Source organism: Hipposideros armiger, unplaced genomic scaffold, assembly GCF_001890085.2.
Source record: "Hipposideros armiger isolate ML-2016 unplaced genomic scaffold, ASM189008v1 scaffold_37, whole genome shotgun sequence".
NCBI classification, from domain to species: Eukaryota; Metazoa; Chordata; class Mammalia; order Chiroptera; family Hipposideridae; genus Hipposideros; species Hipposideros armiger.
In genome coordinates, this window is record NW_017731387.1 from 4,265,504 (window position 1) to 4,287,860 (window position 22,357).

Genomic DNA, 22,357 nt, shown 5'->3' on the forward strand with positions numbered 1-22,357 from the left:
ATGTGGGATCCGAACCGGGGCCCTCTGGTGTCCCAAGCCAGCTCTTAACCAACACGCCACTCGGCCAGCCCAATACTTATTTTCTTGATGGTGAGAATGGCTCCACGGGTGTACATATCTTTCAAAAATAATCAAACTGTGCAGTTTGACTATGTGCCATTTATTTTTTGTTAATTCTAACTCAATTGGTTTAAAAAAGGTAACTTGTTCCAACTTCTTTGCTCAAAGAGGCACAGAGTGGCTGGGGACTTGTCCTGGGCCACGGGGGCAGCTGAGAGGAGTCCCGGCCACCTCAGGGCAGCTGAGGCTGCTGCCCGGCCCCATTCGGCCAGCGGGCTCGTGGAGGGTCTGCCCCCTAGCCAGATGGGGGACAGCGGTGAGGAATTAGAGGAGAGGAGGAGGGTGGACACTCAAAAGGAGACCATGCAGTGGGGGGCAGGCAGGGAGCCCACTGGGAAAGGGAAAGGGACGAAGATGAAGCCACAGCCCCGGGAGGAGGCGTAAGAAACGGAGGGGCCGGCCCTCCCTGGACCTGGCCATGAGGAGGAGGCCTCCAAGGCAGTCCTAGCCACAGCCCCTGCTTTGCCTGCCCCCATTACAACAACACAGAGGCGCACCCCGCCTGTGGGGTTCCAGTTCCCCAGGATGCATTCTTCGGATTTTAATACAGATTCGCTTCAGCCAGACCCCGCATAGCCAGCGCATGGGCATTTAACACCAAAAATAAGAGGAGATGGTGGAGCAGGGGGGTGCAGGTCACACGAGAGTCACCTGGTAAGTGCCAGCTACCCCAAAATGCAACCAGACCGAGGATTTCATGGGACAGCAAAGCGTGCCAGCGCCCCAGGTAGCGTGATGCTCAGGAGACGTTCCCAGGCCCTTTCGCCTTGACAGTCCACACTGGCCTGAGGTGCAATCATCTCCTGGAAATTTCACCTGCGTCCTCTCCCCAAGCCCCTATTTCCTGGCACTTGTGCCAGCTGTCGGAGACGCAGGTCCTTGGGGGAATTGGAAACGGACCAGTGAGGATTCCATTCCGAGAGGCATGAAAAGAACTTCCTTTTCCCTCTAACTTCCAAACTAGGTCGGAAAAGCCGAAGAGAAGCCAGGCCTGAGCAGGGCGAGGAGTGGGCAGTCTTAACCCGAGTTAGAAACAGGCCACACGGGGAGGCCCCTCACCTGTCTCCCATCGTGCGGGCCCGTGTCAGACACCCCACTTCTCTGCACCTCGGCCACGTGACCTCGGGTGACCTCGGGTCGTTGGCCGAGCCCCGTGGCACCGCAGTGTTCTCGGCACAGAATGGGGTCGGCAATGATAACACCTACTGTCTAGAGGGCGCTGCGAGGACCAGGGCGCCGAATGAGCTGGGTGTGCTGGATGTCCGCTCGTTGTTCGGAGACAGGAGCCATTTAGAGAGAGTCCACGGCTCAAAGCGGACGCCGGATTGCTCCAAGGCCGGCCTTCCCTTCGCTGCCCGCTGCGCAGGTCACCGGCTCCTCGCTGAAGCCTGGCTGACACAGTGACCTTGCGGGGACGCGACGCCTTCCTCCTCTGGGTCTCAGGTTCCCGTCTCACCACCACGAACCCCTTTTGTTCATTTTACTTGAACAGCAGTCAGTCCTCTGAACCCCCATGTCTGTTTCCCCTCCACCCCCACCCTTCTCTGACTTCCTAGCATTGTCAGCTGCTGTTCAACACCAGAATTATTATTTTGCCCCATATTTATGGCAAGTTTCTTTTAAGATGCTCTGTGCCTTGGTTTTCTAAACTGGATGTCACGTTCTATTTAGGAACAGTTGTGTGACACAGGAGAAAGAGCAACGGAGCCAGAAAGCTTGGGGACCAGGCCTAGCTCTGCCCGTTACCGGCTACGAGACCTTGCCCCTGGAGCCTCATCAGTAAAATGACAATAGGACCTTGGTGGGGCGGGGAGAGTCACCTGGCACTCTGAGCTGTCAGCCCCAAGGCAGAGTGACATGTTACTGGGATCAGGTGCCAGCAGAATGGGGGTCAAGGTCAGCTCTGTGCTGGCTGTGCCATCTATAGTGACCTGAGCGGGAGCTGGCCTTCCATCCGTGGCCGTCGCGGAGCTGCCAGGGCCTGCGAGAGGCCCGGGCTGAGGGTCGCTGCTGCCCAGCCTCCCACTGAGGCCCAGGGCCCCCCGAGGCCGGCCTGCAATGTCCGGCTCTCTCACTAGCCAGCATCTGACAGGATCTAAGCGGTGGCTTCTTGCCAGGGGCGGAGTCCTAACAGCGTCGCATCCATACCCAGCAACGAACACCCTAGAGGCAGGAAGTATTACCCCCTTTGAAAACTGCATGGGAGCGGGCGAACGGGATCCCAGTGGGTCCGGCTCCCAAGGCTGGGTGTGCTCGGGGCCCCTCGCGGAGTGCAGTCGCGTCCCTCCCCTAAGAGCCGCCCAGCCTGGCTAGAGCAGGGCCCGGAGAGGTGCCAGCGCCACGCCAGGGAGCTCTGCCTGCTCTGAAGATGGCCTGGAGCTGGGCCCTGCACCTTCCTCTGAGTGCCACCCCTTCCAGGCGGGAGGGCTCCCCTAGTCCCCACCCTGGCAGCTTTGTGCCCACCCCTTCCACCAGCTGCACGCCCACCCCTTTGGACAGATCCCCCACCCAGCAGCCGAGCTCCCCAGTCTGCAGAGAACTGGCAGGGAGAAGGGGGGGACCAGCAGACACTGCCCCTGGCCAGTGCCCCCAGGTGACAGAAGGCGGCTCCCCAGCGCCTGTGGGTACACTGTCTCTGTCAGATGGTGCTGCTGGGAGGAGGGGCCTGTCCCACCCAAATCTGCCTGCCCCCCCCCCACGGCTCCCTGAATACCCATCCTTCCACAATCTGCTCCTTTTGTGCAGGAGACAAAGCAGGCAACTTCACCGGTTTGGGGACAGGAGCTGAGGGAGGGACCTTGTGGGGCCTGTGTTTCTCGGTGGGGGGGCAGCCAGGCTCTCACTGAGGGTGGGGTGAGGACAAGCTTCTGGTGCTGAAGTCTGGGGACAGAGGACTTACAGGAGCGGCACTGAAAGGAAGCTGTGTGCCCCGGGAGGCGGGGCCCCGGGTTTGCAGTGCAGCCAGTGAGTCCCCTCCCCCACCCTGGGCACTCACACTGGGGGGCAGCCAGGAGCCCTGGGGGTGTGGCAGGAGGCTGCAGGGGGACCAAGTTACCATAGCAACGGTCAGAGAGTGAGCTCTGGGCTAAGCTCATGAAGGAGGGGAGGCGAGGAGGTAGAACTGCAGAGTGGGGGAGGGCCGTGCTGGGACCTGGGGTCCTCGCTGCCTTCCGTGGGCTGTGTGACCACAGGCACACGCGGTTCCTCTCTGTGCCTCCACTGTCACGTGTTCAAAACGGAGCCCACCTGCACCTCACAAGGCTGCGGTGGGGGTGTGATGCGCAAGGAGGCACTTGGCCAATTGCGGCCACTGTCACTCATTGTCACCTGGTGTGGACGAGAGGGGCCGTGGAGCCTGTGGATCTGTGACACCCAAGGCTGTGGGCCGGTGCTGCCGGGGCCTCTGAGGCCGGTGCTGGCAGGGCACCCTGGCCAGTGAGAAGCCGTGCGGCGTGAGCGGAGGTGCGGCTGCTGGACAGCTCGGTGGGCCCCTCCTGCCTCCTGTAGAGTCACAGCCCAGAGCCCCCTCTGTTCTCCTAGGCCCCCGACCCCACGAGAAGGGGTTCAGGGGAGGGAAATGGGGGGCACGAGTGAAGGGAAAGGTCCAAGACAAGGGACAAGCAGAGGCCAGGTGCCCACGTCACAGGCCTGGAGGCTTTAATGTCTGGGGAGTGGCCTTATGCCAGACAGATACGCACTGACCAGGCCGATGTGAAGGACGTTAGGATGTCCACCTGAGTCTGGCGAGGAGACGGGCCTGCCAACCTGCTTCCTCCTGACTTTTGGGGGCTTCCTGACTGTCCGTTTAGCTGTTGACGGGGAGGCTGCCATGCTGGGCAACCTTCTCGCTCCAGCAGCTCCGTCCCCAGCACCGGTCATGCTGGCTCCCGCTCCAGGCCGAGGCGGTGCGGGCTTCACGGCCTGGGGGGAATGAGGGTCTCCTGGGAGCCCTGACGCTGGTCGAGGCTGCCCAGGGAGGACCTGAGGCTCAGGGAGCCCAGGGGACTGGCCGTGCCCTGCAGGGATTCCCGTCCTCTCAGCAGCTCAGTTGCTGCCACCTCCACTTCCTCTGGTTCCATCCGGCAGGCGTCTGCCAGGGCATGGCCCGTTGCCATGACAAAGCCAGCATCCGCCGCCAAAGTGTCCAGGCCACCTCGAACCAGAGCCTGCAGGGAGGAGAGGCGGTTGAGTAGGGTCTTCCCGGGGCGCTGCTGGGGGCGCTGCCTCCACTGGCCCTGCCCACACCCTTCCCCAGGCCACCCAGGGCCACCCCTGAAAGCGGCCCACAGCTCTGGCCCAGCCCTGGGTTCACCTCTTGGATCAGCAGGGCCGTAGCTGAAGCCGGGCATCTGGACGGACCCTCCTGGGTCCTACTGCTGTGGGGGGTTTGCTCAGGCAGAGACCCTGGTGTGGGGCGCCTCCTCACCTCAGGCACTGGGGGCTGTTCAAATGCACAGAAACAAAGATCCCGACAGGATGCTGGGCACGGTGAAACCCCAGCTCTTTCAAGGGAACCTCAGCCAAGACCCAAGAAAGGGACAGACCCAGGCGTCGGGTCCCCTCTGCAATGGACCGGAAGCCACCGTCCAGCCCTCCCTGGGCCTGGAGTTCCTCCCAGGCGCTGCCCCGTTACCTGGCAGGGGGCAGGAGGGGCCGGGGCTGTGGGCACCAATCTCTGGGCCAGCTGTCCTTTCCGCTTTTCCGCACAGGATGTGCTGAGGGGTCCTGTGGGCAACATGGGGGGAGAACAGGAGGGACTGTGACCTCTGCCAGCGGCCCTGAGTCGACAGAGCTGGGCTTGTCCAGTGAGCCACACTCAGAGGCCCTCAGGCTGGGGTAGGCGTCCTGGAGGGTGGACACGTGCAGAGGCCCCAGTCCAGGCTGGCGGAATGCGCCGCGCACCCGCTGCCCCACGTCCCCCGAGCACACCCTACTGCCCTGGTCCTTGTCCTTGTGGGTGTGGGCTGGGGCGTCTGGCCAGAGTCTGACCAGCTCCGGCCAAGCTGTTTTGCGTTGGTGTGCATGTGAGCACAGGGGTGTGTGTGTTGGGAGCAGGGCAAGGACCCACGTCTCCACTGAACTCCAGCATCCTCAGGGCTCCCACTGTCACACACGGCGGCCTAGGACCTACTGGGAGATGGGCAGGTCATCTGCTGGCAGGCCCAGAGCCAAGGCTCCCGGGGCTGTGCTCAGGGCTCCCCCTCGCTCTCGCTCAGTCCCCCAGATGGCACCCTTCCCCTCTGCCTGGACGAGGAGCCGGCCCTGACAGCGCTGATTCCAGGCCCAGCTGGTTCTCATTGAACAGGCTCCCAAGCCGGTCCTCCCGGCCAGGCTCCCCAGCTGCCAGGCAAAGCGGGCTCCCCAGGCCCCTGGGAGGAGACCCACCTTCTTGGGTGCCCAGAAAAGACAGACCCAGGGCTCCTCCTCTGGCTGCGGGGGTGTCTGTCTCCCCAGCAGGCTCCCTTTCATAGTGGACGCTGAAACGGAAGCAAAGCCCGTGAGCTAGAGTGGGCTGCTGGGTCTCCTGCCATCCGTCCTGTTCCCTCAGGGTCTGGACCCGCCATCGCACCGCAGCCTTGACCCCGGGGCTGGCGCTGCCACCGCCCTGCCCAGCCCGCCCTGCGTCCCCACAGCCCCACCGCTGCCCCTCGCTCGAGGGCTCCCCCCGTCAGAGGTGCTGTCCTCCCAGCCTCCCCGCAGCTGCTCATCCTCCGGGGCCCAGCTCCAGCCTCTCAGCGCTAAGGACACTGCACAGTGGTTCCCCCGGGGACTTTAAGAACTAGCCAAGGCCGCATGCCCCCCCTTCCCGCCCCATGGGCCCCCCCTTCCCGCTCCAGGCCCAGGCTCTGCCGTTTTTGACAGCCCCCCAGGTGTTCCTCACTCTGCTGAGCTCAGTTCTCGACCTTTCCAGCCCATGGTGATCAACACCCCCTCTGCATTCTCAGGACACCCACTCTTTGAAATGATTCGGTCCCCGTGGTATCACATGACACATCCCTCAACAGGGAAACAACCGTCTTTCCACACCACCTAGCAGCACAGTCACCCCAAGGCGCATCCTTCCAGGTGTGGGCCCAATTCCCGGCTCTCTGTCTGGAAGGCAGTGCCCGTGGCCCGGGGCCGTGGGAGGTGGCCTCTGGCCTGGCCCGCCCACCCCTGAGGGCCTGGGACTCAGCCTGGCCAGGCCACCGAGACCTCCATCTCCCGGCCCCCTGCCTAGAACAGAAGCTCTGCGTGGTGCCCAGCCCCCTACATGAGGACTGAGAAGGTATCCCCAGCCCACTGTTTCCATGACACTGATGTGATTGCAGATTTGGGGTTGCAGAGATGGGAACCACCCAGTGCAGTGGCACCTCCCTGGGCCCCAAATCCAACGAGTGGCCCTTAATCATTCACGGTGTTTTGTAGCATGTGCTGCCGCTGAAGGTCCCTTTCCTAACGGAACCTGTGCAGTGGCTCTCAGCTCCTAGACCTGCTGTAGGTGATGCAGTAGGAGCCCCACTGACCCGGCGCCAATGCCGACACGAGGCTGCCCCCTGCTGGCTGCAGGCTCTTTGCAGTCCAGCATTAAGTGCCGGATGGTCTCCAAAGGGCACAAAAGCAAGCGAAGGACGCTACACATTTCAGGGCACCCCCTCCAAAACAGCCTGGGGCCCACCGACCCTGTCTTCCCAGTCCTGCCCCAGGGCCCCTACATCCAGGCCTGGCAGGTGCCACCACTACCTGGAAAACGCCGGGCTGTCACTATGGCTGCAGTTGCCACGGGCAACGTTGGCGTTGGCGTTGTTGGTATTGGCACGAGCAAGGGGGTTGGTTCCCGGGTCCTGAGGGAAGTCCTCCAAGAAGACGGGCGACTCCAGCTCCTCCATCTCTATCTCGGCAAACTGGAGGGGTCTCTGGTTGGCCATGACGGGGGCCAGGGAGTTGGTCCTTTCCAGGAAGCTGTCCACCTGGCCAAACAGGCCTCCTGTCCTCTAGGGACAAGGATAGTGGAAGGACTGAGAGCAGGGCTGGGGGTGACGGCTGGTGTGGGACGAGGCTTCTGGGCACAGTGATGGTTTGGGGAGACAGACACTATACAGAGGGGACTGGACCGGGCTGGGGGCCAGAGAAGAGACCGTCTCCCCTCAGAGAGTCCTCACGCTGAAGGGGTGGACAGGACTTGCAGGAGATGCAGACACGGCGTAGTGGGGCGAGCACAGAACTGGGGGTCTGGAGGGCTGGTCACAGCCCCACCCCTGAAACCCCCTTGCTAAGCACTACTGGACACCTCAGATCATCTCTTTGGACCATCATTTTCTCATGAATGACCCAAGAAGGTTTAACAGGTGCTCATGAGAACTTTGCAGTTCGACAGCGTCAGTAGACAGGGCTGAAGACTGAGAACTGGTGTCCCTGGAAGCCGTTGAGGCATTTGATAATGCGGGGGCTTGTGACGGATGAGGGCCGACTAGGGCTTGTGGGGAGGGGAGGAAACGGTGACACCTGGTGGAGGAAGACGGGAAAGGATGTTCTATTTGACACCTCGAGGAGGTTGGGTCATTGGTCCTGCGTCGGCAGGGATGAGGGTGCTGGGTGTCTTCAGTTTCCACGTTCCCTCCTATATGGCGGGGTTCCTGGCCTGCCTCTCTGGGGGACATTGCTGTCCCCGGGGCCAGAACCCACGGGCGGTCATGCCTTCCCTCACCCGGAATATCCCTTCTTCCATCGCGGCCTCCACCATGGCTCTCTCCAGCTCCTCTTCAGCCGTCAGGTCTCCTGAGATGGTCCGGCGGATCTCAGGGGCAGCCTCCTCCTCGATGGTCCGCAGTCCGGCCTGGGGACGGACAGGAGAGTCAGGGACCCCTCCAACACAGGACGGGAGACCAGGCTGCTCCCCACGGCCTGACTCATTTCTAAGCCTTGCAACTGGGGCTTCAGTTCTGGCTCCACTCTGTCTCCGGCTCGTTCAATGACCCAGGGCTCTACGAGGCCACCAGGTCCTGCTCTGGCCTCTGAAATAGTCCAAACCCTTCGGGTCCCCAAGGAGTTTTCTCTCAACCACATGGATAATTTCATTCCCTCCCAGGCCTCCAGGTTGATCAATCTTTTTAGTCAGCACAGCTGTCCAGACAAATGATCTCTCGATCGCACGTGCCACTAATAAAATTCTTTGGAGCTGATCAAAGTTCATATCACCAGCAATGGGACAAATCAAGATTGGGTGTCGCATGATAGTTTGCCAATGACAACACGCCATCACTCCTGTGACATTCCTGTCCAAGAGGCGTATCCTAAACGTACCACGAGGAAACACCACACAAACCCAGACTGAGGGATACCCCAGCCTGTAATCTTCAAAAGGTTCAAGGAAAGACCATGGAACTTGTCCCAGGTGCCAGCGACTAAAGAGCTATGGCCACTAAATGCAATGGATGACTCGGGATTGCATCTTTGTGCTGTAAAGGACGTTATTGGGACAACTGGTGACGCTTGCGTGGGCAGGAATGTATCAGTGTCAACGTCCTGAGTTTGGGGGTTGCACTGTGGCACATTGAGAATGATGCTGGAGAAAGCCCTCGTTTGAAGGAAATACACCTGAAAGTGTCCTGGGTTGATGGGATATCATGGTGGGAATTCCTCTCAGATGGTTCAGGGGAAAAAAAAAAAAGATGTTTGTATTATACATGCAACTTTTACAATTGTGAGATTGTTGCCACGTGAAAATTAAAATAGAAATAAAATTTTGAGCACACAGCCTACGTGCATGCATGTTTTTTTTGAATTTATAAATTAGGTGCATTGCAACTAACACCAAAAAAATAGAAACAGAAAGCAGATGAGATAAAACAGTAAAGGTGTAAATTCCTTTGCGTACGCAGTGGCTCATTCCAAGCACCGCCTGGGAGGTCTGACCTCTTTGGAGAATATTGCTCTTGTCTAGCTCAAACCTCTCCTTTGAGCAAAACCCCAATCCTTACGGTCTTATCGCGCAGAGATGCAAAAGCTCCTGGTTCTTCTGAGGCTGAAACGTCTCCCATCATGGACCACCCAGAACTGTCATCTCCTTTCCTCAGACGCGGAGAGGGAGCGGGGCCCTGAGACCTGGCTCGGCAGCAGGGTCGCCTGGGGCTCGGGCTGGGCTCACCTGGACTCACCTGGGCTCACCTGGACTCACCTGGATCTGCACGGCGTCCTTCTTGGGCCGATACCCGTAATACTCCTCCTGGCGTTTCATGAACTTCCGGAAGTGTTCCTGGATGAGGAACGTGGCGTAGAACTTCCCCACAGTCACCTCGTCATCTGCAGAGGGGCCAACGAGGGGTGTCCTGAAGGCCGGTGGCGATGTGACATGAGGTTCAGAGTAGGGGCCAGGCGGAGCCAGGACAGGGTACGTCAGGCCCCCCTCCTCTAGCTGGCCTGGCTAGTGGGCAGGTTCTACCCTGATGGCCTCTGCGGGGTCTACCTGAGGTATTTACAGGGGGCCCGGGCCATGCTCAGACGCAGAAGCCCTTGTCCCCTTTCCTCAGCTGCCTCTGGGCGCCAGCCTCTCGAAGCAGCACCCACCTCCTATGGGAGGGATGACCTGATCCAGGAGCTTCATACTGGTTCTCTTCCAGATCTTCTTGATGATGGCCCTCAGCTCCTCATTCGCCTGCTCGAAGTTACCTGGGGACAAGGGACAGGCAGAGCGGCCCGACGTCACCCAGGCCGAGCCAACTACGCTTGACGAGGCCACCTCTGAACTTCTCACTCAGGAAACGTTGGCTGGGTTTCCTTTGGTGGCAGCTGGGCCCTGGCCGTGGGGGAGGGTGTCCCTGTCCCCCTGGGGCAGCCCGGTCCTGGGGTCCTGCACTCACTTCCCCATAGGCCTGGGCTCCCCGGGCTCAGGAGGGCTGACTTTGAAGGCTGTCATCTCCTGTGCACCCCCTTTCCCTCCTCCCTCCAAAGCCATCAAATGCCATGTGCTGGGGTCTGCCCCCAGGACCCAGGCCGCCTCCCTGTGCTCTGACATGGCTTCTTACTGACTCTTGGCCTGTGGCTCTCAGCCGCCTGCAATGGTCCTGACCGCCCGTGGGGATGGCTCTGACACAGCCCACTCCCAAGCGAGGGCTCAGGGACAGTCCTGAGACCCCACCCTGCTCTCACCGAGTCTGTCTCCCCGGCAGGTCGGGATCAGCAGGTTCAGCAGAGCTCGGTGAGGACGCCATCAGGCTGCCTGCCTGCCCAGTGCTACCTGAGTAACTCCTGTGCTCACGACCAGGCCCGAACCTCCGGGCACCCCCAGCAACCCCCCCACTGCCGCTTCTGGGCCACAGACACAGCTGTGCGGGGACAGAGCCTTATGACCTTTGCTCAGTGGAGAATGTCAGGCTCCCTCTGAGCCCTGAGGGCCACGGTGACTTTGTGGTCATGGTCTCGGGCTCTCCCCCTGCTTTTCCCCATGACTCTTGGTTCCAACCTTCAGCTCAGAGGATCTGGCAGAATCTGCACCAGAAAACGCATCCTCTGGGGGCGGGGGAGGGGCTCACCTTCTGTCTTGATCTTCAGGGCCGTGCGGACTAGGGCGAAGAGTGTGGCATTGAAGGTGACCGTTCCGTCACTGTTCAGGGGCATGTTCATGCCCACGAGTCGCTGTGTGGGGACAGGTGGGGACGCGCTGCTGAGCCAGGACTGGCCAAGCCTGCGGGCCATCCTCACCTGGTCTGAGGTCCGGAAGAGGCCAGGAAATGCGAGCGGGGTGGGGGGAAGGGGGGCGGGCTGACCAGGAAGCCCTTCATGAGGGGATGGAGGGGTGGGTTGGGGGACATTGTCAAGACTTCAGGTCCTCAGGGAGGGATGTGGGGACCCAGGCGATGACTGCTCCAAGGTGACAGCCAATCAGGCCCTCAACAGTTCCCCGCCAGGGCCCCTGGGCCTCCCCCTCTTCCAGGGGCGCCCTCTTGGCAGCTCAGGTTACCTTACATGCCACCCGGTGCGGACAGAACTTCCCAAAGCCCAGAGGGGGCTGAATCCTTCTCAGCAGGGTCACCACGTCCAAGTGTTTGATTCTGCCCCTGCAGGAGGACACACAGGCTTGGGGACCTGGCAGCCCCGCCCAGAGAGTGGGCCAAGGGGACAGGGGAGTGAATGCACCCTGATTCCCCAGCCATGTTTCGGAAGTGGGGAGCCTGCTTCTTGTGGAGAAGAAATGATGTTTGAATTCACGGATGCCTGGCACCAGGACTGGGCTCCCTCTGGGCAGGCAGAGGCCGGGATTCCCTCAGAGCAGGGCTCCCAGGGCTGCAACCTGGGCCCCTTTTCCCCACGGCAGAGCCTTCCTTGGGTTTTGATCAAGCTGGCTGCGGGCTCTCGAACTATCTCAATAGAAGCAGTGGGTGTGGTTCAAGGGAGGCGGAAGCCCACCTGTGACCTGTGTCACAGGTTATCGTAAGGATTAAGTGCCACAGTGCACCTGGGACAGTCATCAAGCATGAGCTCACTTCTGTTTTAGAAAGGACGCTAGGCAGAGGTGCCGGCAGATGCCCTGAGGACCAGGCTACGAGCAATGCAGGGTCTGACCCAGCTGGGGCCGGGGCAGGGGGCTCCGCGTTTGTATCAGGCTCCAAGCTGCTGGTCCGTGGACCACACTGTGAGTGCCCTGGGCTGAGCGCCTGGTGAGCTGTTCAGTTCCCCACTCCTAGAAGTATCCACGCAGAAGCTGGGTGACCATTACCCCATGAAGTCCAGGGGGTTTTGGCCCTGGGGGTGGAGGGCACGGTGGTCAGGCAGTGGGGTTCCTTCCAACCCTGAGAAACTGCAGATCTCTGATCTGGGACCTTAAATATTGAAGGGAGAGGAAGCCCGTGTGTTCTTATTAAACTGGAGGGTGATCGCCTTTCGGACACAGGACAGGTCTAGGATGGAGGGGGGGCAGGCGAGGGAGGACCCAGCACGGAGCCTGCAGCCTGGACTCACTTCGCCTCCGGGTCGTACTCTGCCCAGATGGCCTTGAACTCATCCAGGTGATGAGGGCCCAGGATGGACCAGTCCCGCGTGAGGTAGTCGAAGTTGTCCATGATGACGGCCACAAAGAGGTTGATGATCTGGAACAGGTGACCGAGGGTTCCCAACATGGCAGGCGGTACGGGGACAGGGTGGGGGCTGAGAGCGGCCCGCTGGGTACGGGGGCCACAGCTTCTCCGTACCTGGGCCTTCTGAACCACCTGTGTCCCCCCACACACACACAAGCTGCCTGTGTCCCAGCTGTGAGCTCTGGCCAGGGAGCTTGGCGCCATCCTCTGTCACCCAGCTCCAGCTCCTCCAATGCCAGCCTCTCGTCCCCTCCCCAGGGATCTCCCCTGCTCGGTGCCCTTGTGGGATGGCACCCCTACTACTGCTGTAGCCTTCTCTGTATATACGGGTGTCCCCTGGAATTGCAGGGTTGCTGACACAGACCCCCCTGGTGCCCAGTGAGCCCAGGGCTGTGTCTCACTCCCGTGTCTGTCCCCTGCACTGAGCCCAGGGCCTGGCACTCATCAGGTGCTCACACAACCGTTCTGAGCGTACAGGAGAGAAAACCAAGCTAGGGGACGAGGGCCCAATGCACGCTGCCAGCTGCCTGTCTTCCCCGCAAGCGAGCAGACAGCAGCCCCGAGTCCAACATGATGGGGGCCTCCAGGGGGGCCTGCTTTCCAGGGTCTCAGGGTCCTCCTCATGGGAGGACTAGAGGCCAAGCAGCTCTGTTGGAAGACCTTGCCAGTTAGGACAGAGCCTCATGAATCCTTTTGGTTAGAAAAGAATTCCAACAACAACAACAAAAAGGAAAACCTGTAGCCACCCCTCTGGACCACGACAAAGCACACTGAGGATGACAAGGCCTGAGGTCAAGCCCGAGCGCCAGCAGCTGGCCAGGAAGGCCCACCCGCCCAGCCGGCCAGCACGGCACGGCCCACGGCGTCTCACCAGGAAGGCACAGAGCATGTAGAAGCTGATGAAATAGTAGTAGGCGAAGTTGGTGCCGCACGAGTACTCCTCGCCGGGCGCGTAGTCCGACGCGGGGTCGCACAGCTTGCCAGGGCTGCAGGCCAGCAGGATCTCCTGCCACGCCTCACCTGTCGCACACCTGGAAGGGAGGGGCTCCTGTTGGCCCACCCGCTCGTGGGTGGTCAGCAGCCCGGGGTGGGGGCAGGAGAGCGGACTGGGCCGCCCCTTGAGGTGGGGAGGTCAGCCCCCGGGTGTGCCGTGCCGTTCAGGGCATGCCGGGCCTCAGTTTCCCCTCTGGGCTCTACCTATTGGGGGAGGAGCTAAATGAGAGCAAAGGGGTTTCTTGGCTGGAGGGGCAAAATCAATCCACAATTCGAGTCCTTGGTGGGGGTGGGGGACGGCAAGGGAGCACTGTGCTGGCCAAGCTCAGCAGGGCTGGAGGTCATCGAGGCCTTTGGACCTCTGCCTCCGGCTCTGGGATGAAAGTGGGGGAACAGGACCGGCTCCATCCTTTGGGGGCTCAGTGCAAAATGAAGACATGGGGCCGCTTGTTCAGAAATGCTTTGCAAAGTGGCGATGCCGTGGACAGCGGTGAGCAGAGCTGCCTTCCAGAAACGACCCGGACAAGAGCCCCAGCCTCCTGTGCGCAGGTCGCGTGTGGCCGCACAGGTCACGCCGGGCAGCCAGCCCCGCCTCCAGTGCACAGAGGGCAGTGCAAAGGCCCAGGGGTCAGTGGGGGCGGGCAGGGGGCAGGGGCGCCTCGTGCCTGAAGAGCAGCAGCACAGCCTGCGGGAAGGTCTGGAAGTTGTTGTTCCGGTTTATTTGGGTCCCGTCCACCAAGGCGATCTTTCCAAACATCTGCAAACCACACAGGGCTGACGGGGGAGCCTCCGTAGAGCCTGCCCGCAGCCGTCTCCCACCTGAGCCACCCCCAGCCCATCCAACCTGCTGCTGACGCGCTTCCCGTACGGCCGCATCAGACCAGAAACCAAATACATAGGCCTGTTTGCGTGGTCATTTGGGGGGGCTCTTCCCATCAAGCCCCAGAGAAGAAGCAGGTGGACGACCTTTCCCAATGGGGAGCTCGCGGACTTGGGGACACCAGGTAGGGAAGGGGGACAGGGCCGTCGGGGGGACGGGCTGAGCGGCCTGCGCCTGTGGCAGCCTCCGAGATGCACTGCAGCTGCCGGGGGACCCCGGCGCTGTTGGGTGAGAGGCAGGAGGGGCGAGGGCCCAGCCTCTGCAGGCGTCCCTGAGGCCCCTCGCACTCGGCTGGGGCCCCTCCTCTCACCTGCATGCCGATGACGGCGTAGATGAAGAACAGCATGGCGATGAGCAGAGCCACGTAGGGCAGGGCCTGCGGGAGGGGCGGGTCAGTCACAGGGCCCCCTGCTCCCTCTGCAGCCTGCCGCCCCCCTCAGCTCACCAGGGGCCCCAGGTCCCCCCGGAGCTCCACCCCGTGCCCGCCTGGCACGGCCCCAGAGCAGCGGGCTGGACAGCTCACCTGGAAGGACTTGATGAAAGTCCACAGCAGGGTTCGCACCCCCTCTGCCCGGTTCAGCAGCTTGATCAGCCTCATGACCCGGAACAGGCGGAAGAAGGCGCTGGAGATGCGGGCGCTTTCGTCTGGGTCCTGCGGGGCGGCAGCCCCAGAAGTCAGCCTGGGGGTGGCACCTCCGCGGGGTCAGGGGCAGGTGGGGTGGGGGGGACAGGGTGCAGGGGGAGGCAGGAGGGGCGGGTGCGCGGTGGGAGAGCACGGTGGGGCTTACGGCCCGGCCATGACGGTGCCGGACCATCCTGGGCTCAGGGCTCTGGGCTTGTCCAGCTGGGAGGATGGGGTGAGTGTGGCACGCCAAGCATGCAGGGAGCCCATTCTCAGGAGAGGCCAAAGGGACCGGGCCCACCGCCGCCCCTCTGGGGTCTTCTGCCTCATCTCACCTTGTCCTCGGGCTGCCACTGAGCCGAGGACCCTGGCAGCTCTCCTGCCCCCGTCCCCTAGGGTTCCCCCAGTACAGAGGTTCCCTAAAGCTGTGTTGCTCTGTCACCATAATTCAACACGGCTAGTCCCCACCACCCCATCCCACACATGGCTGTCCTAAGCCAGGCCAGCCCCTGACCTTGGGCTAGCCTTAGACACCTGGTAACTCTGGAAGGGGAGGGCCCGCTGCCCAGCTCCTGTGTCCCCAAAGGCCTTGTGCCTGTGACCTGTCACTAAGGTCTTCTGCCAGCCAGCAGCACAGTCCTCTCTGGATGTCCCCTTCTGCACTGAGGGTGCCACAGGGACCCCTCGCCCCATTTCCCAGGGTTCTGAGACAGCCACTCCAACCATGCACGGTCTAGCTCAGAGCCCCTGCCCCAACCTTAACCCGGCCCTGGGGGGCCTGCTCTGGGGAAGGGAGTCCTGAGTGTGGGGTCCACCCCATGCAACCCACGACCAGGCCCGAGCATGCAAGCCGCAGCACAGAGCTCATGCAGCCTGGAATTACAACGGTCCCGCAGCCTCCACCCAGGCAATACAGTCCCCCACTGGAGGCCAGGAAAGTCTGTGGAGAGAAGAGACGAGGGGGGGGGCACAGTGGGAGGGAGGTGTCAGACAGGACTGACGATGGAAAAGTTAACGAGAGAAAAAGGGGGGCAGGGCGTGGAGACCTGAGGTGGGGACGCAGCCGTGGGGAGGGGGCGGCAGGCTGGGGAAAGACAGCAGGAGGCGGCGGGAAACCCCCCGCGGAGAGGTCCCAGCTGGTGGTCAGGCTGCATCTACAGCTGACAAGGGGCTCAGGCTCGCGTCCTGTGTGTCTGGGGTACGTGATGCTGGGGACCTCCCTGAGGGTCACGTTAGAATGCACGTGTGCACCATCATAAGTGGGGTACATCCCTACCCCCCTGAGTCCAGGGGCGTTGACCAGCACCCTTGTGCCACCGAGGCCCTATGGACGTGCCAGATGCTTCTCCGCCCCGGCCTGGGAGCAGGACCATGGCTTCCCGCTCACGGCCGGGCTCTTAAAGGGCAGGCTCGGGGTGGAGCACGTTTCTCTCTCACACTCAGCTTCTCCTTCGGCCACGTGTCAGGGGCGGCCCTGCTCTGGGGTTCCCGGACAGGGGACGTCCTTGCTTCATATTCCAGTTATTTTCGGGTGGGCTGGTTCCCAGCACACCGGTGGTTTTCCCCACCAAGAGGCGGCCTCTTGGGCGGCGTCTCCCTGGACCACTGGCTCTCAACCCTGGCTGCATATCAGAATCACACGGAGAACTTAAAAATATATGTGTCCCTTCTCTGGGTCCCCACCCAGGCCGGTGAAGTCAGCCTCTGGGCGATGGACCTGATTTCGGGGTAACTGTGCCCTGGGTGCCTCATCTGCAGCCAGGGTGACAGGGCGTTCTTGGCTTGTATTGTTCATACAGCGGCCGCCAGGCTCGTGTGGCTATTTGAATCAGTGGGAATGACATACAAGTAGAAATCCATCCCCTCAGTTGCATCTAGCATAATCCACGTGACCCACAGCCACGCGAGACTGGACTCCCGTCACTGCAGGAAGTTCAGACGGACAGTGCTGGCCTAGCCTCCTCCCTGGCTTGTGTGTCAGGAATATAAATCAGCATTTGAGTTTCAAGTCTTAACACGGCTGCAAACAAACATTGCTGGTAAGGGACACCTGATGCTCCTAACAATCAAATAATGACCCAGCGACACCTGCTGGTCCTCCAGCACCGAAGAAACTTTAGATTTCTCCAGGCCTCCCTTGCGCGGACCTCAGATGTGCAGAGGCAGCTCGCTTTAGTCTGGGCTGTTATTTAGAGTTCTCTCTTCTGACTGTGCTGGTTGACAAGTGCTGTTCTCAAACCGGGGGCCCCTGGGAAGCTGTTTCCAGCGAAAACAGAGTAACGGCAGCATGCACTGGTTTGGTCTTGAGCCCAGCTGCCCCTCGGGATCTGAGCAGAGAGGGGTCAGCCTTTCACTGTCTATTCTGTACGTGGGGCTGAGCAGGACTCTGAGGCCAGGCTCCCCCCAAGACCACCGGCGCGGCCCCCAAGTGACCAGAAGGGGACACGCCCTGCCAGGGCTTCGCCTGTAGGCGCCTTCCTCACAGACTCCAGACCTTTCTCAGCGAACCCCTCACCTCGCCCTTCCCAGGGGTTTCCAGGGCCACCTGCTCCCCCCCTCCACCCAACGTCAGGTTCACCCCTGGGCTGGCAGTTGAAACTGCTCCTCGTTGGGCCGTGGGAAGTTCAGAAGGCAGCCTAGGTGTGGATGAGACCCTGGCTGGACCCCCTGAGCCAAAACTGCCCCCCACAGTAGAATCCCACCATGGCCATGGTCAGGGTGACTCATGAGATGCGTGCTGTTCTCCACACTCCCTGCGCCCCCACCCAGGAGGCAGCTCGCAGGCTGTCGCCCACAGGGAAGCTGTCTTTATATTCCAGCCCCTGAACCATCTCATCCTTGTCCCCCGTCCCCCCAACCCTGCAGGGACCTTTAGCTTCAGACCCTCAGCGAGGCCACCCCTGGAGGGCGCGGCTTTGAAGGTCTTGAGCGTGGGTCTATCTGGCAGAAGCCTCCCTGCCCCCCATTGCTTTTTCTTGTTTCTCATTGCACCCCCAGGGCCTCGCCCCCCCAATCCCACGCTCTTGGTCCAGCTCCTGGGGACATTTGCCTCCCTGCTCAGTGTGGGCCCCAGGACCTGCCAGGTTACCAGCACCCTTGCCTGCACCGAGCACCCCGCCCTGCCTGCTGGCCCTCAAGACCACACGCTCCTGGGGTCTGCCCGCCTCTCCCCAGGCTCCAGGGCTGCAGGCATGACTCCAGGGGACACTGAGCTGACCAGGCCCACCCAGACTCAGGCCCCTGCCCCAGGGCTGCAGGGCACCCACCATTCTCCTGTGATGCATTCATCCCATCAGCTGTGCCTCAGGGGGCCCGGTGCGCCCGCCCTCACGCCCACTGCCCTCCCTGGCAGTGGGGACTCAGGCCCAGGGCCTTCGCGCGAACTTGGTCCTCCCCCACAGCACACTGTCACCATTCCTGCCTGGCTTCATTCGAGCCCCTGCTCAGATGCCACCTTGACACCGACCTGTCCTCTCCTTCCCTCCCCTCTGAGGCTTTGACCTGCTCTGTCTTTACATAGCTCGGCACACCTGCTGTGTTACGGGTTGGGGTTTTGGTGCCTGTTCTCCCCAACGCCCTTGTTCACGCTGTGACTGCAGCCCCGCAGGAGTCACTGGATAAGTGGGGAGCACATGATGACCGGCTCCCGCACCGGCCCCAATCTCTAGCCTCTATTTCCCGCCATTCTGACGTCCTGCCCTTGCCTCCAGGTGAGCTGTGGGGAGGACCCTTTCACCCTCGCACTGCCCCGTGGCAGCCTCCAGGGGCTTCCTACTTGCCTCCTCCCTCCGCGTGTTCACAGACTTCTCCTAACCAGACCACGCATGCCCGGAACCTTCTTTGTCCGGAACCTTCTTTGCCCTTATTTCCTGCTCTCTGCTGCTCCTACGCCCTGCCGTGGTGCTTTGCTCTGCTCCCCAACTCCAGTCCGTCTGTGTTTCCTCCAGGCACCGCTGCCACGAAGCCTTCCCTGACCACCCCACCCAGAGGTGACCGCTGCCGTCCACTAGCTCTTGCCTCGGACAGGCTGGCACGCCCATTATGTCTGCCTGGGATCTGAGTGGTCTGTCTGCTCTGCAGGCATGTCACTCCTGTCATTTCCACCTTTGTCACCCCAGGGTGACACGCACTGGGTCCCCTACAAACATCTGTGGACCAGACACGCGCATCTGCCCACCCCAAGGACGGTTCCCCCCACCCCAGGGATGGCCCCGTCCACCCCAGGGACAGCTCCGCCCGCCTGACACTCACGTCGATCTCGCTGAGGATGACATCAATGATGCTGCCAATGACAATCAGGAAGTCAAACACATTCCAGGGGTCCCCAAAATAGCCCTGGGGGGACAGGACACAACCTGGGTGAGCTTTGGGAGGAACAGCTCTGGCGGCCAGCAGGGTGTGGTGGTCCTGCCATGGGGACGCAGAGCACGGGCCAGGCCGAGGGGGCTCCCCTGTCCACTGGCGCTCTCCCGCCCCCCCACTCCTGTACCCCGCTTTGGCTCCTTATTTCCTCCAGAGCATAAAGTGGTGGGTCAGGGCGGAGGGAAGGTATGGTTGGGAACTCAGGATTTGGGGTCCTGGTCTGCACGGGGAGCTCTTTCACCCGGCCGCCCTCGAAACCCTGCTTGGGGGTGTGGCTGGGTGGGTACATGGGAGTGGACTTGGGAACCAAAGACACAGCAAGGTCCTCCCGCCCACCCCGGCTCTGGGTTGAGTCATCAGTAGCTCAGGGCGGCAGGAGGGTAAGGCAGGCTCTGGGGAGGGGCAGCCAGTATCCATTCTGTCCTCTGCCAGCCAGGCTGGCAGCCCAACTATCTTGCCCGCCCTGTGTCTGAAGGTAGACATGGCCAAAGCAGCGAGCAGGCGGGGAGCAGACGTGCGCAGGATGCAGGGCCTTCTGTAGGTGAGGCTGGGGTGGGGGTGCTCCGTGAGAAGGTCCCCGCCCCGCCGGGTCCCACCAGCTCCTCCAGCCCTGTGGCCCCCGCACTCACTCGGGCCTTGAACGCCATGAGCTTGAGGACCATCTCCAGGGTGAAGATGATGGTGAAGGCCACGTTGAGGATGTCTGAGATGTGGTTCATCTGCTCGGACTGGTTGTAGTGCTGTGGGGGGGGGGGCACAGGAAGAGGGCTGGGAGGGCCGGGCTCCCCCATCCTGCACACCCTCGTGGCATTCCCAGAGCCCCGCCCTTTTCCTGGTGGCCCCACCCCCTGCCTCGGGCAACCCCATTTTTAATCTCAAAACAGTAGGAGCCTGGTTCACACTCCCCTGAGTTCTACCCAGTCTGACGGGTACCCCCACTTCCCCCAAGCAGCGGTGCCCCCCCTCCAAGCCCTGCTGAGGGGCTTTATCTGCACACAGGCCGCAAGCCCAGGCTTGCTCCCATGTTTGTTCTGGGGTGACCAGCAGAGCAGGCCCCCTCGCAGTGCTGTGACAGGTTCCGTCTGGTCGTTTGGACACAGAACCAAGAGAGAAGAGCCCTGGGTCCCGGGGCGGGTGGGCGCTGAGCTCACCAAGCCGACTGCATGTGCCCTTGGCCCCCGTGACGGGGTGTAGCTCGAAGCGAGAACCTTAGCCCCTCAGCCACCACTATGACCTTCCTGACAAAACTTCCCAGGAGCCTCTTACCCTCTTTTTTCCCTGGAAAGTGGATGGCTTCCCACCTCCTCCACAAAACCTCCCCAGGTAGTTCAGGAGAGCCTGGAGGTTGCCCCATCCCACCTGGTCCTGGCAGGATGATCCGAGTCTGCTGCCCGGTTCCGGCCCAAACTCGAGCCCTTGGTCATGATGCTCTCTCTGACCGGGCCCTGCTGGCACGGGGGTTCCCCTCCCACGTCCCCCCCGCCTGGCGGTGGGCAGGCACGTCCTTGGGTGTGTGTTGGCCTCCGAGGACCAGGGAGCCTCACTGCGTGGTTCTGTTTATACAGGCCTTAAGGGATCAAATGCTTAATTAAGGCTTCCTACCACTGCTGACTGATAACTGTCTGTAATGTGTGCTCAACTCCTAAGAGACTCTGGTTCTGCGAATATTAAATCCATTCTTCTTGGGACCAGAGCCAACATTCCAACCAACTCAACCATCCAGATGTGTAGCAGCAGAAAAACAGAGTGGGGGCACTTTGTGGATCTTATACTCCGCCATCCTCCTGCGTGGCCGCCTCCCGTTCACAATCGCCCAGCTCCTACAGTGCTTGAATTATTTCCTTAATAAACTGCTAGGTGCCTGGCAACAGGTGTGGGGCCGGTTCCCTGGTCTGTCCCGCACAGCACCTGGCCACACCGTGCCTGGCACACGGCAGGTGGCGGGAAGAGTAGATTGGGGGACCAGGCTGGGGCTCTGCCCACACCCTGCCCTGCTCCGGTGCCGGCGCATTGGGTCCGTGCATCTGGGGTCCTCACCTGCATGCCCAGGCAGATGGTGTTGAGCATGATGAGAGCAAACATCAGGTACTCAAAGTAGGAAGAGGTGACCAAGTACCATACCTGGTACTGGTATGGGTTCTTGGGGATGTAGCACCTCAGGGGGCGGGCCTTCAGCGCGTACTGCACACACTGGCGCTGAGACGGGACACGGCGGCCATCAGCTCCGAGGCCCCACGCCTCCTCCACACCCACATCCACAGGCTGGAGGAGGCCCGGAGCCCGGGGCGCGGGGGTTGCTAAACCGCCGAGGGGAAGCGTCCCCTTGGCTGGGGGGGGGCCCTCGGAGTCATCACGGGCCTTTGCTGACACGGCGCAGCCCATCCCGGGGCTCTGAAGGGCTTCTCCCTCTGGGCATCATGAGGGCCCCACGAGGGGACCCCCACCCTACCAGCTGGTGTTGCTTCAGACTGGCGATGGGGTGGGGAGCGCGGGGGCTGGGGCTGGGCTTCATTAGGGCATCCGGGGTCACCCCAGCCCCAGAGCTCGGCACAGCCAGGAGGCCTGTCCCCTCCGCCCCGGCAGGCGGCCCAGGCACCTGGTTCTTGTCCAGCTCGCAGTTCTTGTACTCGGTCTCCCCCTGCTCCTGGAAGGTGACGATGACAAAGCCCACGAAGATGTTCATCATGAAGAAAGCGATGAGGATGATGTAGACGATGAAGAAGATGGCCATCTCCACGCGGTTGTTGTACACGGGGCCCTTGTCCTCCTCGTTTGAGTCGATGGCCCTGTACAGCAGCCTGGGGAGGGCGGAGGAGACAGGGCACTGGGCTGGGGGCCAGGCCAGGACAGCGGGCTCTGTGCCCCGGCCATGGGGGCCCAGGGAGCTTTGTGAACAGCCGGGCGATGGCGGAGGAGTCAGAGCCGTGCCACGGAGAGGGCCTGGAACGGGTCTGCCTTTCCGGGGTGCCCCTCTCTCCCGCCTCGGTGTAGGATGCCCCTGCGGTGGGGACAGCCCCTTTGCTCAGATCCTCCCCAGTCAGACTCTTTGGAGGGACCGGTCAGCACTCCAGTCCTGCAGACCACCAGAGTGGGCAGGGGTGGCTGAGCACGTGCCGCGGGCCTGGCCCTGCCCCGACCGTGGCTCCCCCAGCTCCAGGCCCAGCCCTCACTCACTGCGGCCACCCCTCGAAGGTGGACACGGTGAAGAGGGACATCATGGCCGACAGCACGTTGTCGAAGTGGAAGTCGTTGTGCACCCACTCGCGGGGGTACAGCTGCATCTGCGTGGGGTCCTCATCCTTGTACACGTAGTAATAGCCCCTGACA

At 61.7% G+C, this 22,357-nt stretch overlaps 1 protein-coding gene across 1 annotated transcript in view; it reads right to left on the reverse strand.

Annotated features, from left to right (window-relative positions):
* Positions 1-3,752: 3,752 nt before the first annotated feature.
* CACNA1S (calcium voltage-gated channel subunit alpha1 S) overlaps positions 3,753-22,357 on the reverse strand; it is a 67,855-nt gene continuing 49,250 nt past the window's right edge. Inside the window, exons 21-41 of the mRNA XM_019637996.1 lie at positions 22,205-22,353; positions 21,627-21,828; positions 21,068-21,226; positions 19,660-19,770; positions 18,920-19,003; positions 15,552-15,608; positions 14,570-14,698; positions 14,357-14,422; positions 13,832-13,923; positions 13,045-13,204; positions 12,058-12,185; positions 11,060-11,156; positions 10,632-10,734; positions 9,667-9,768; positions 9,278-9,402; positions 7,808-7,936; positions 6,844-7,094; positions 5,506-5,597; positions 4,754-4,845; positions 4,433-4,561; positions 3,753-4,286 (exon numbers count right to left, since the gene is read on the reverse strand). Of these exons, the coding sequence (XP_019493541.1) occupies positions 4,035-4,286; positions 4,433-4,561; positions 4,754-4,845; positions 5,506-5,597; positions 6,844-7,094; positions 7,808-7,936; positions 9,278-9,402; positions 9,667-9,768; positions 10,632-10,734; positions 11,060-11,156; positions 12,058-12,185; positions 13,045-13,204; positions 13,832-13,923; positions 14,357-14,422; positions 14,570-14,698; positions 15,552-15,608; positions 18,920-19,003; positions 19,660-19,770; positions 21,068-21,226; positions 21,627-21,828; positions 22,205-22,353 (2,709 nt within the window). The 3' untranslated portion in view covers positions 3,753-4,034. The remainder of the gene's footprint in view (positions 4,287-4,432; positions 4,562-4,753; positions 4,846-5,505; positions 5,598-6,843; positions 7,095-7,807; positions 7,937-9,277; positions 9,403-9,666; positions 9,769-10,631; positions 10,735-11,059; positions 11,157-12,057; positions 12,186-13,044; positions 13,205-13,831; positions 13,924-14,356; positions 14,423-14,569; positions 14,699-15,551; positions 15,609-18,919; positions 19,004-19,659; positions 19,771-21,067; positions 21,227-21,626; positions 21,829-22,204; positions 22,354-22,357) is intronic.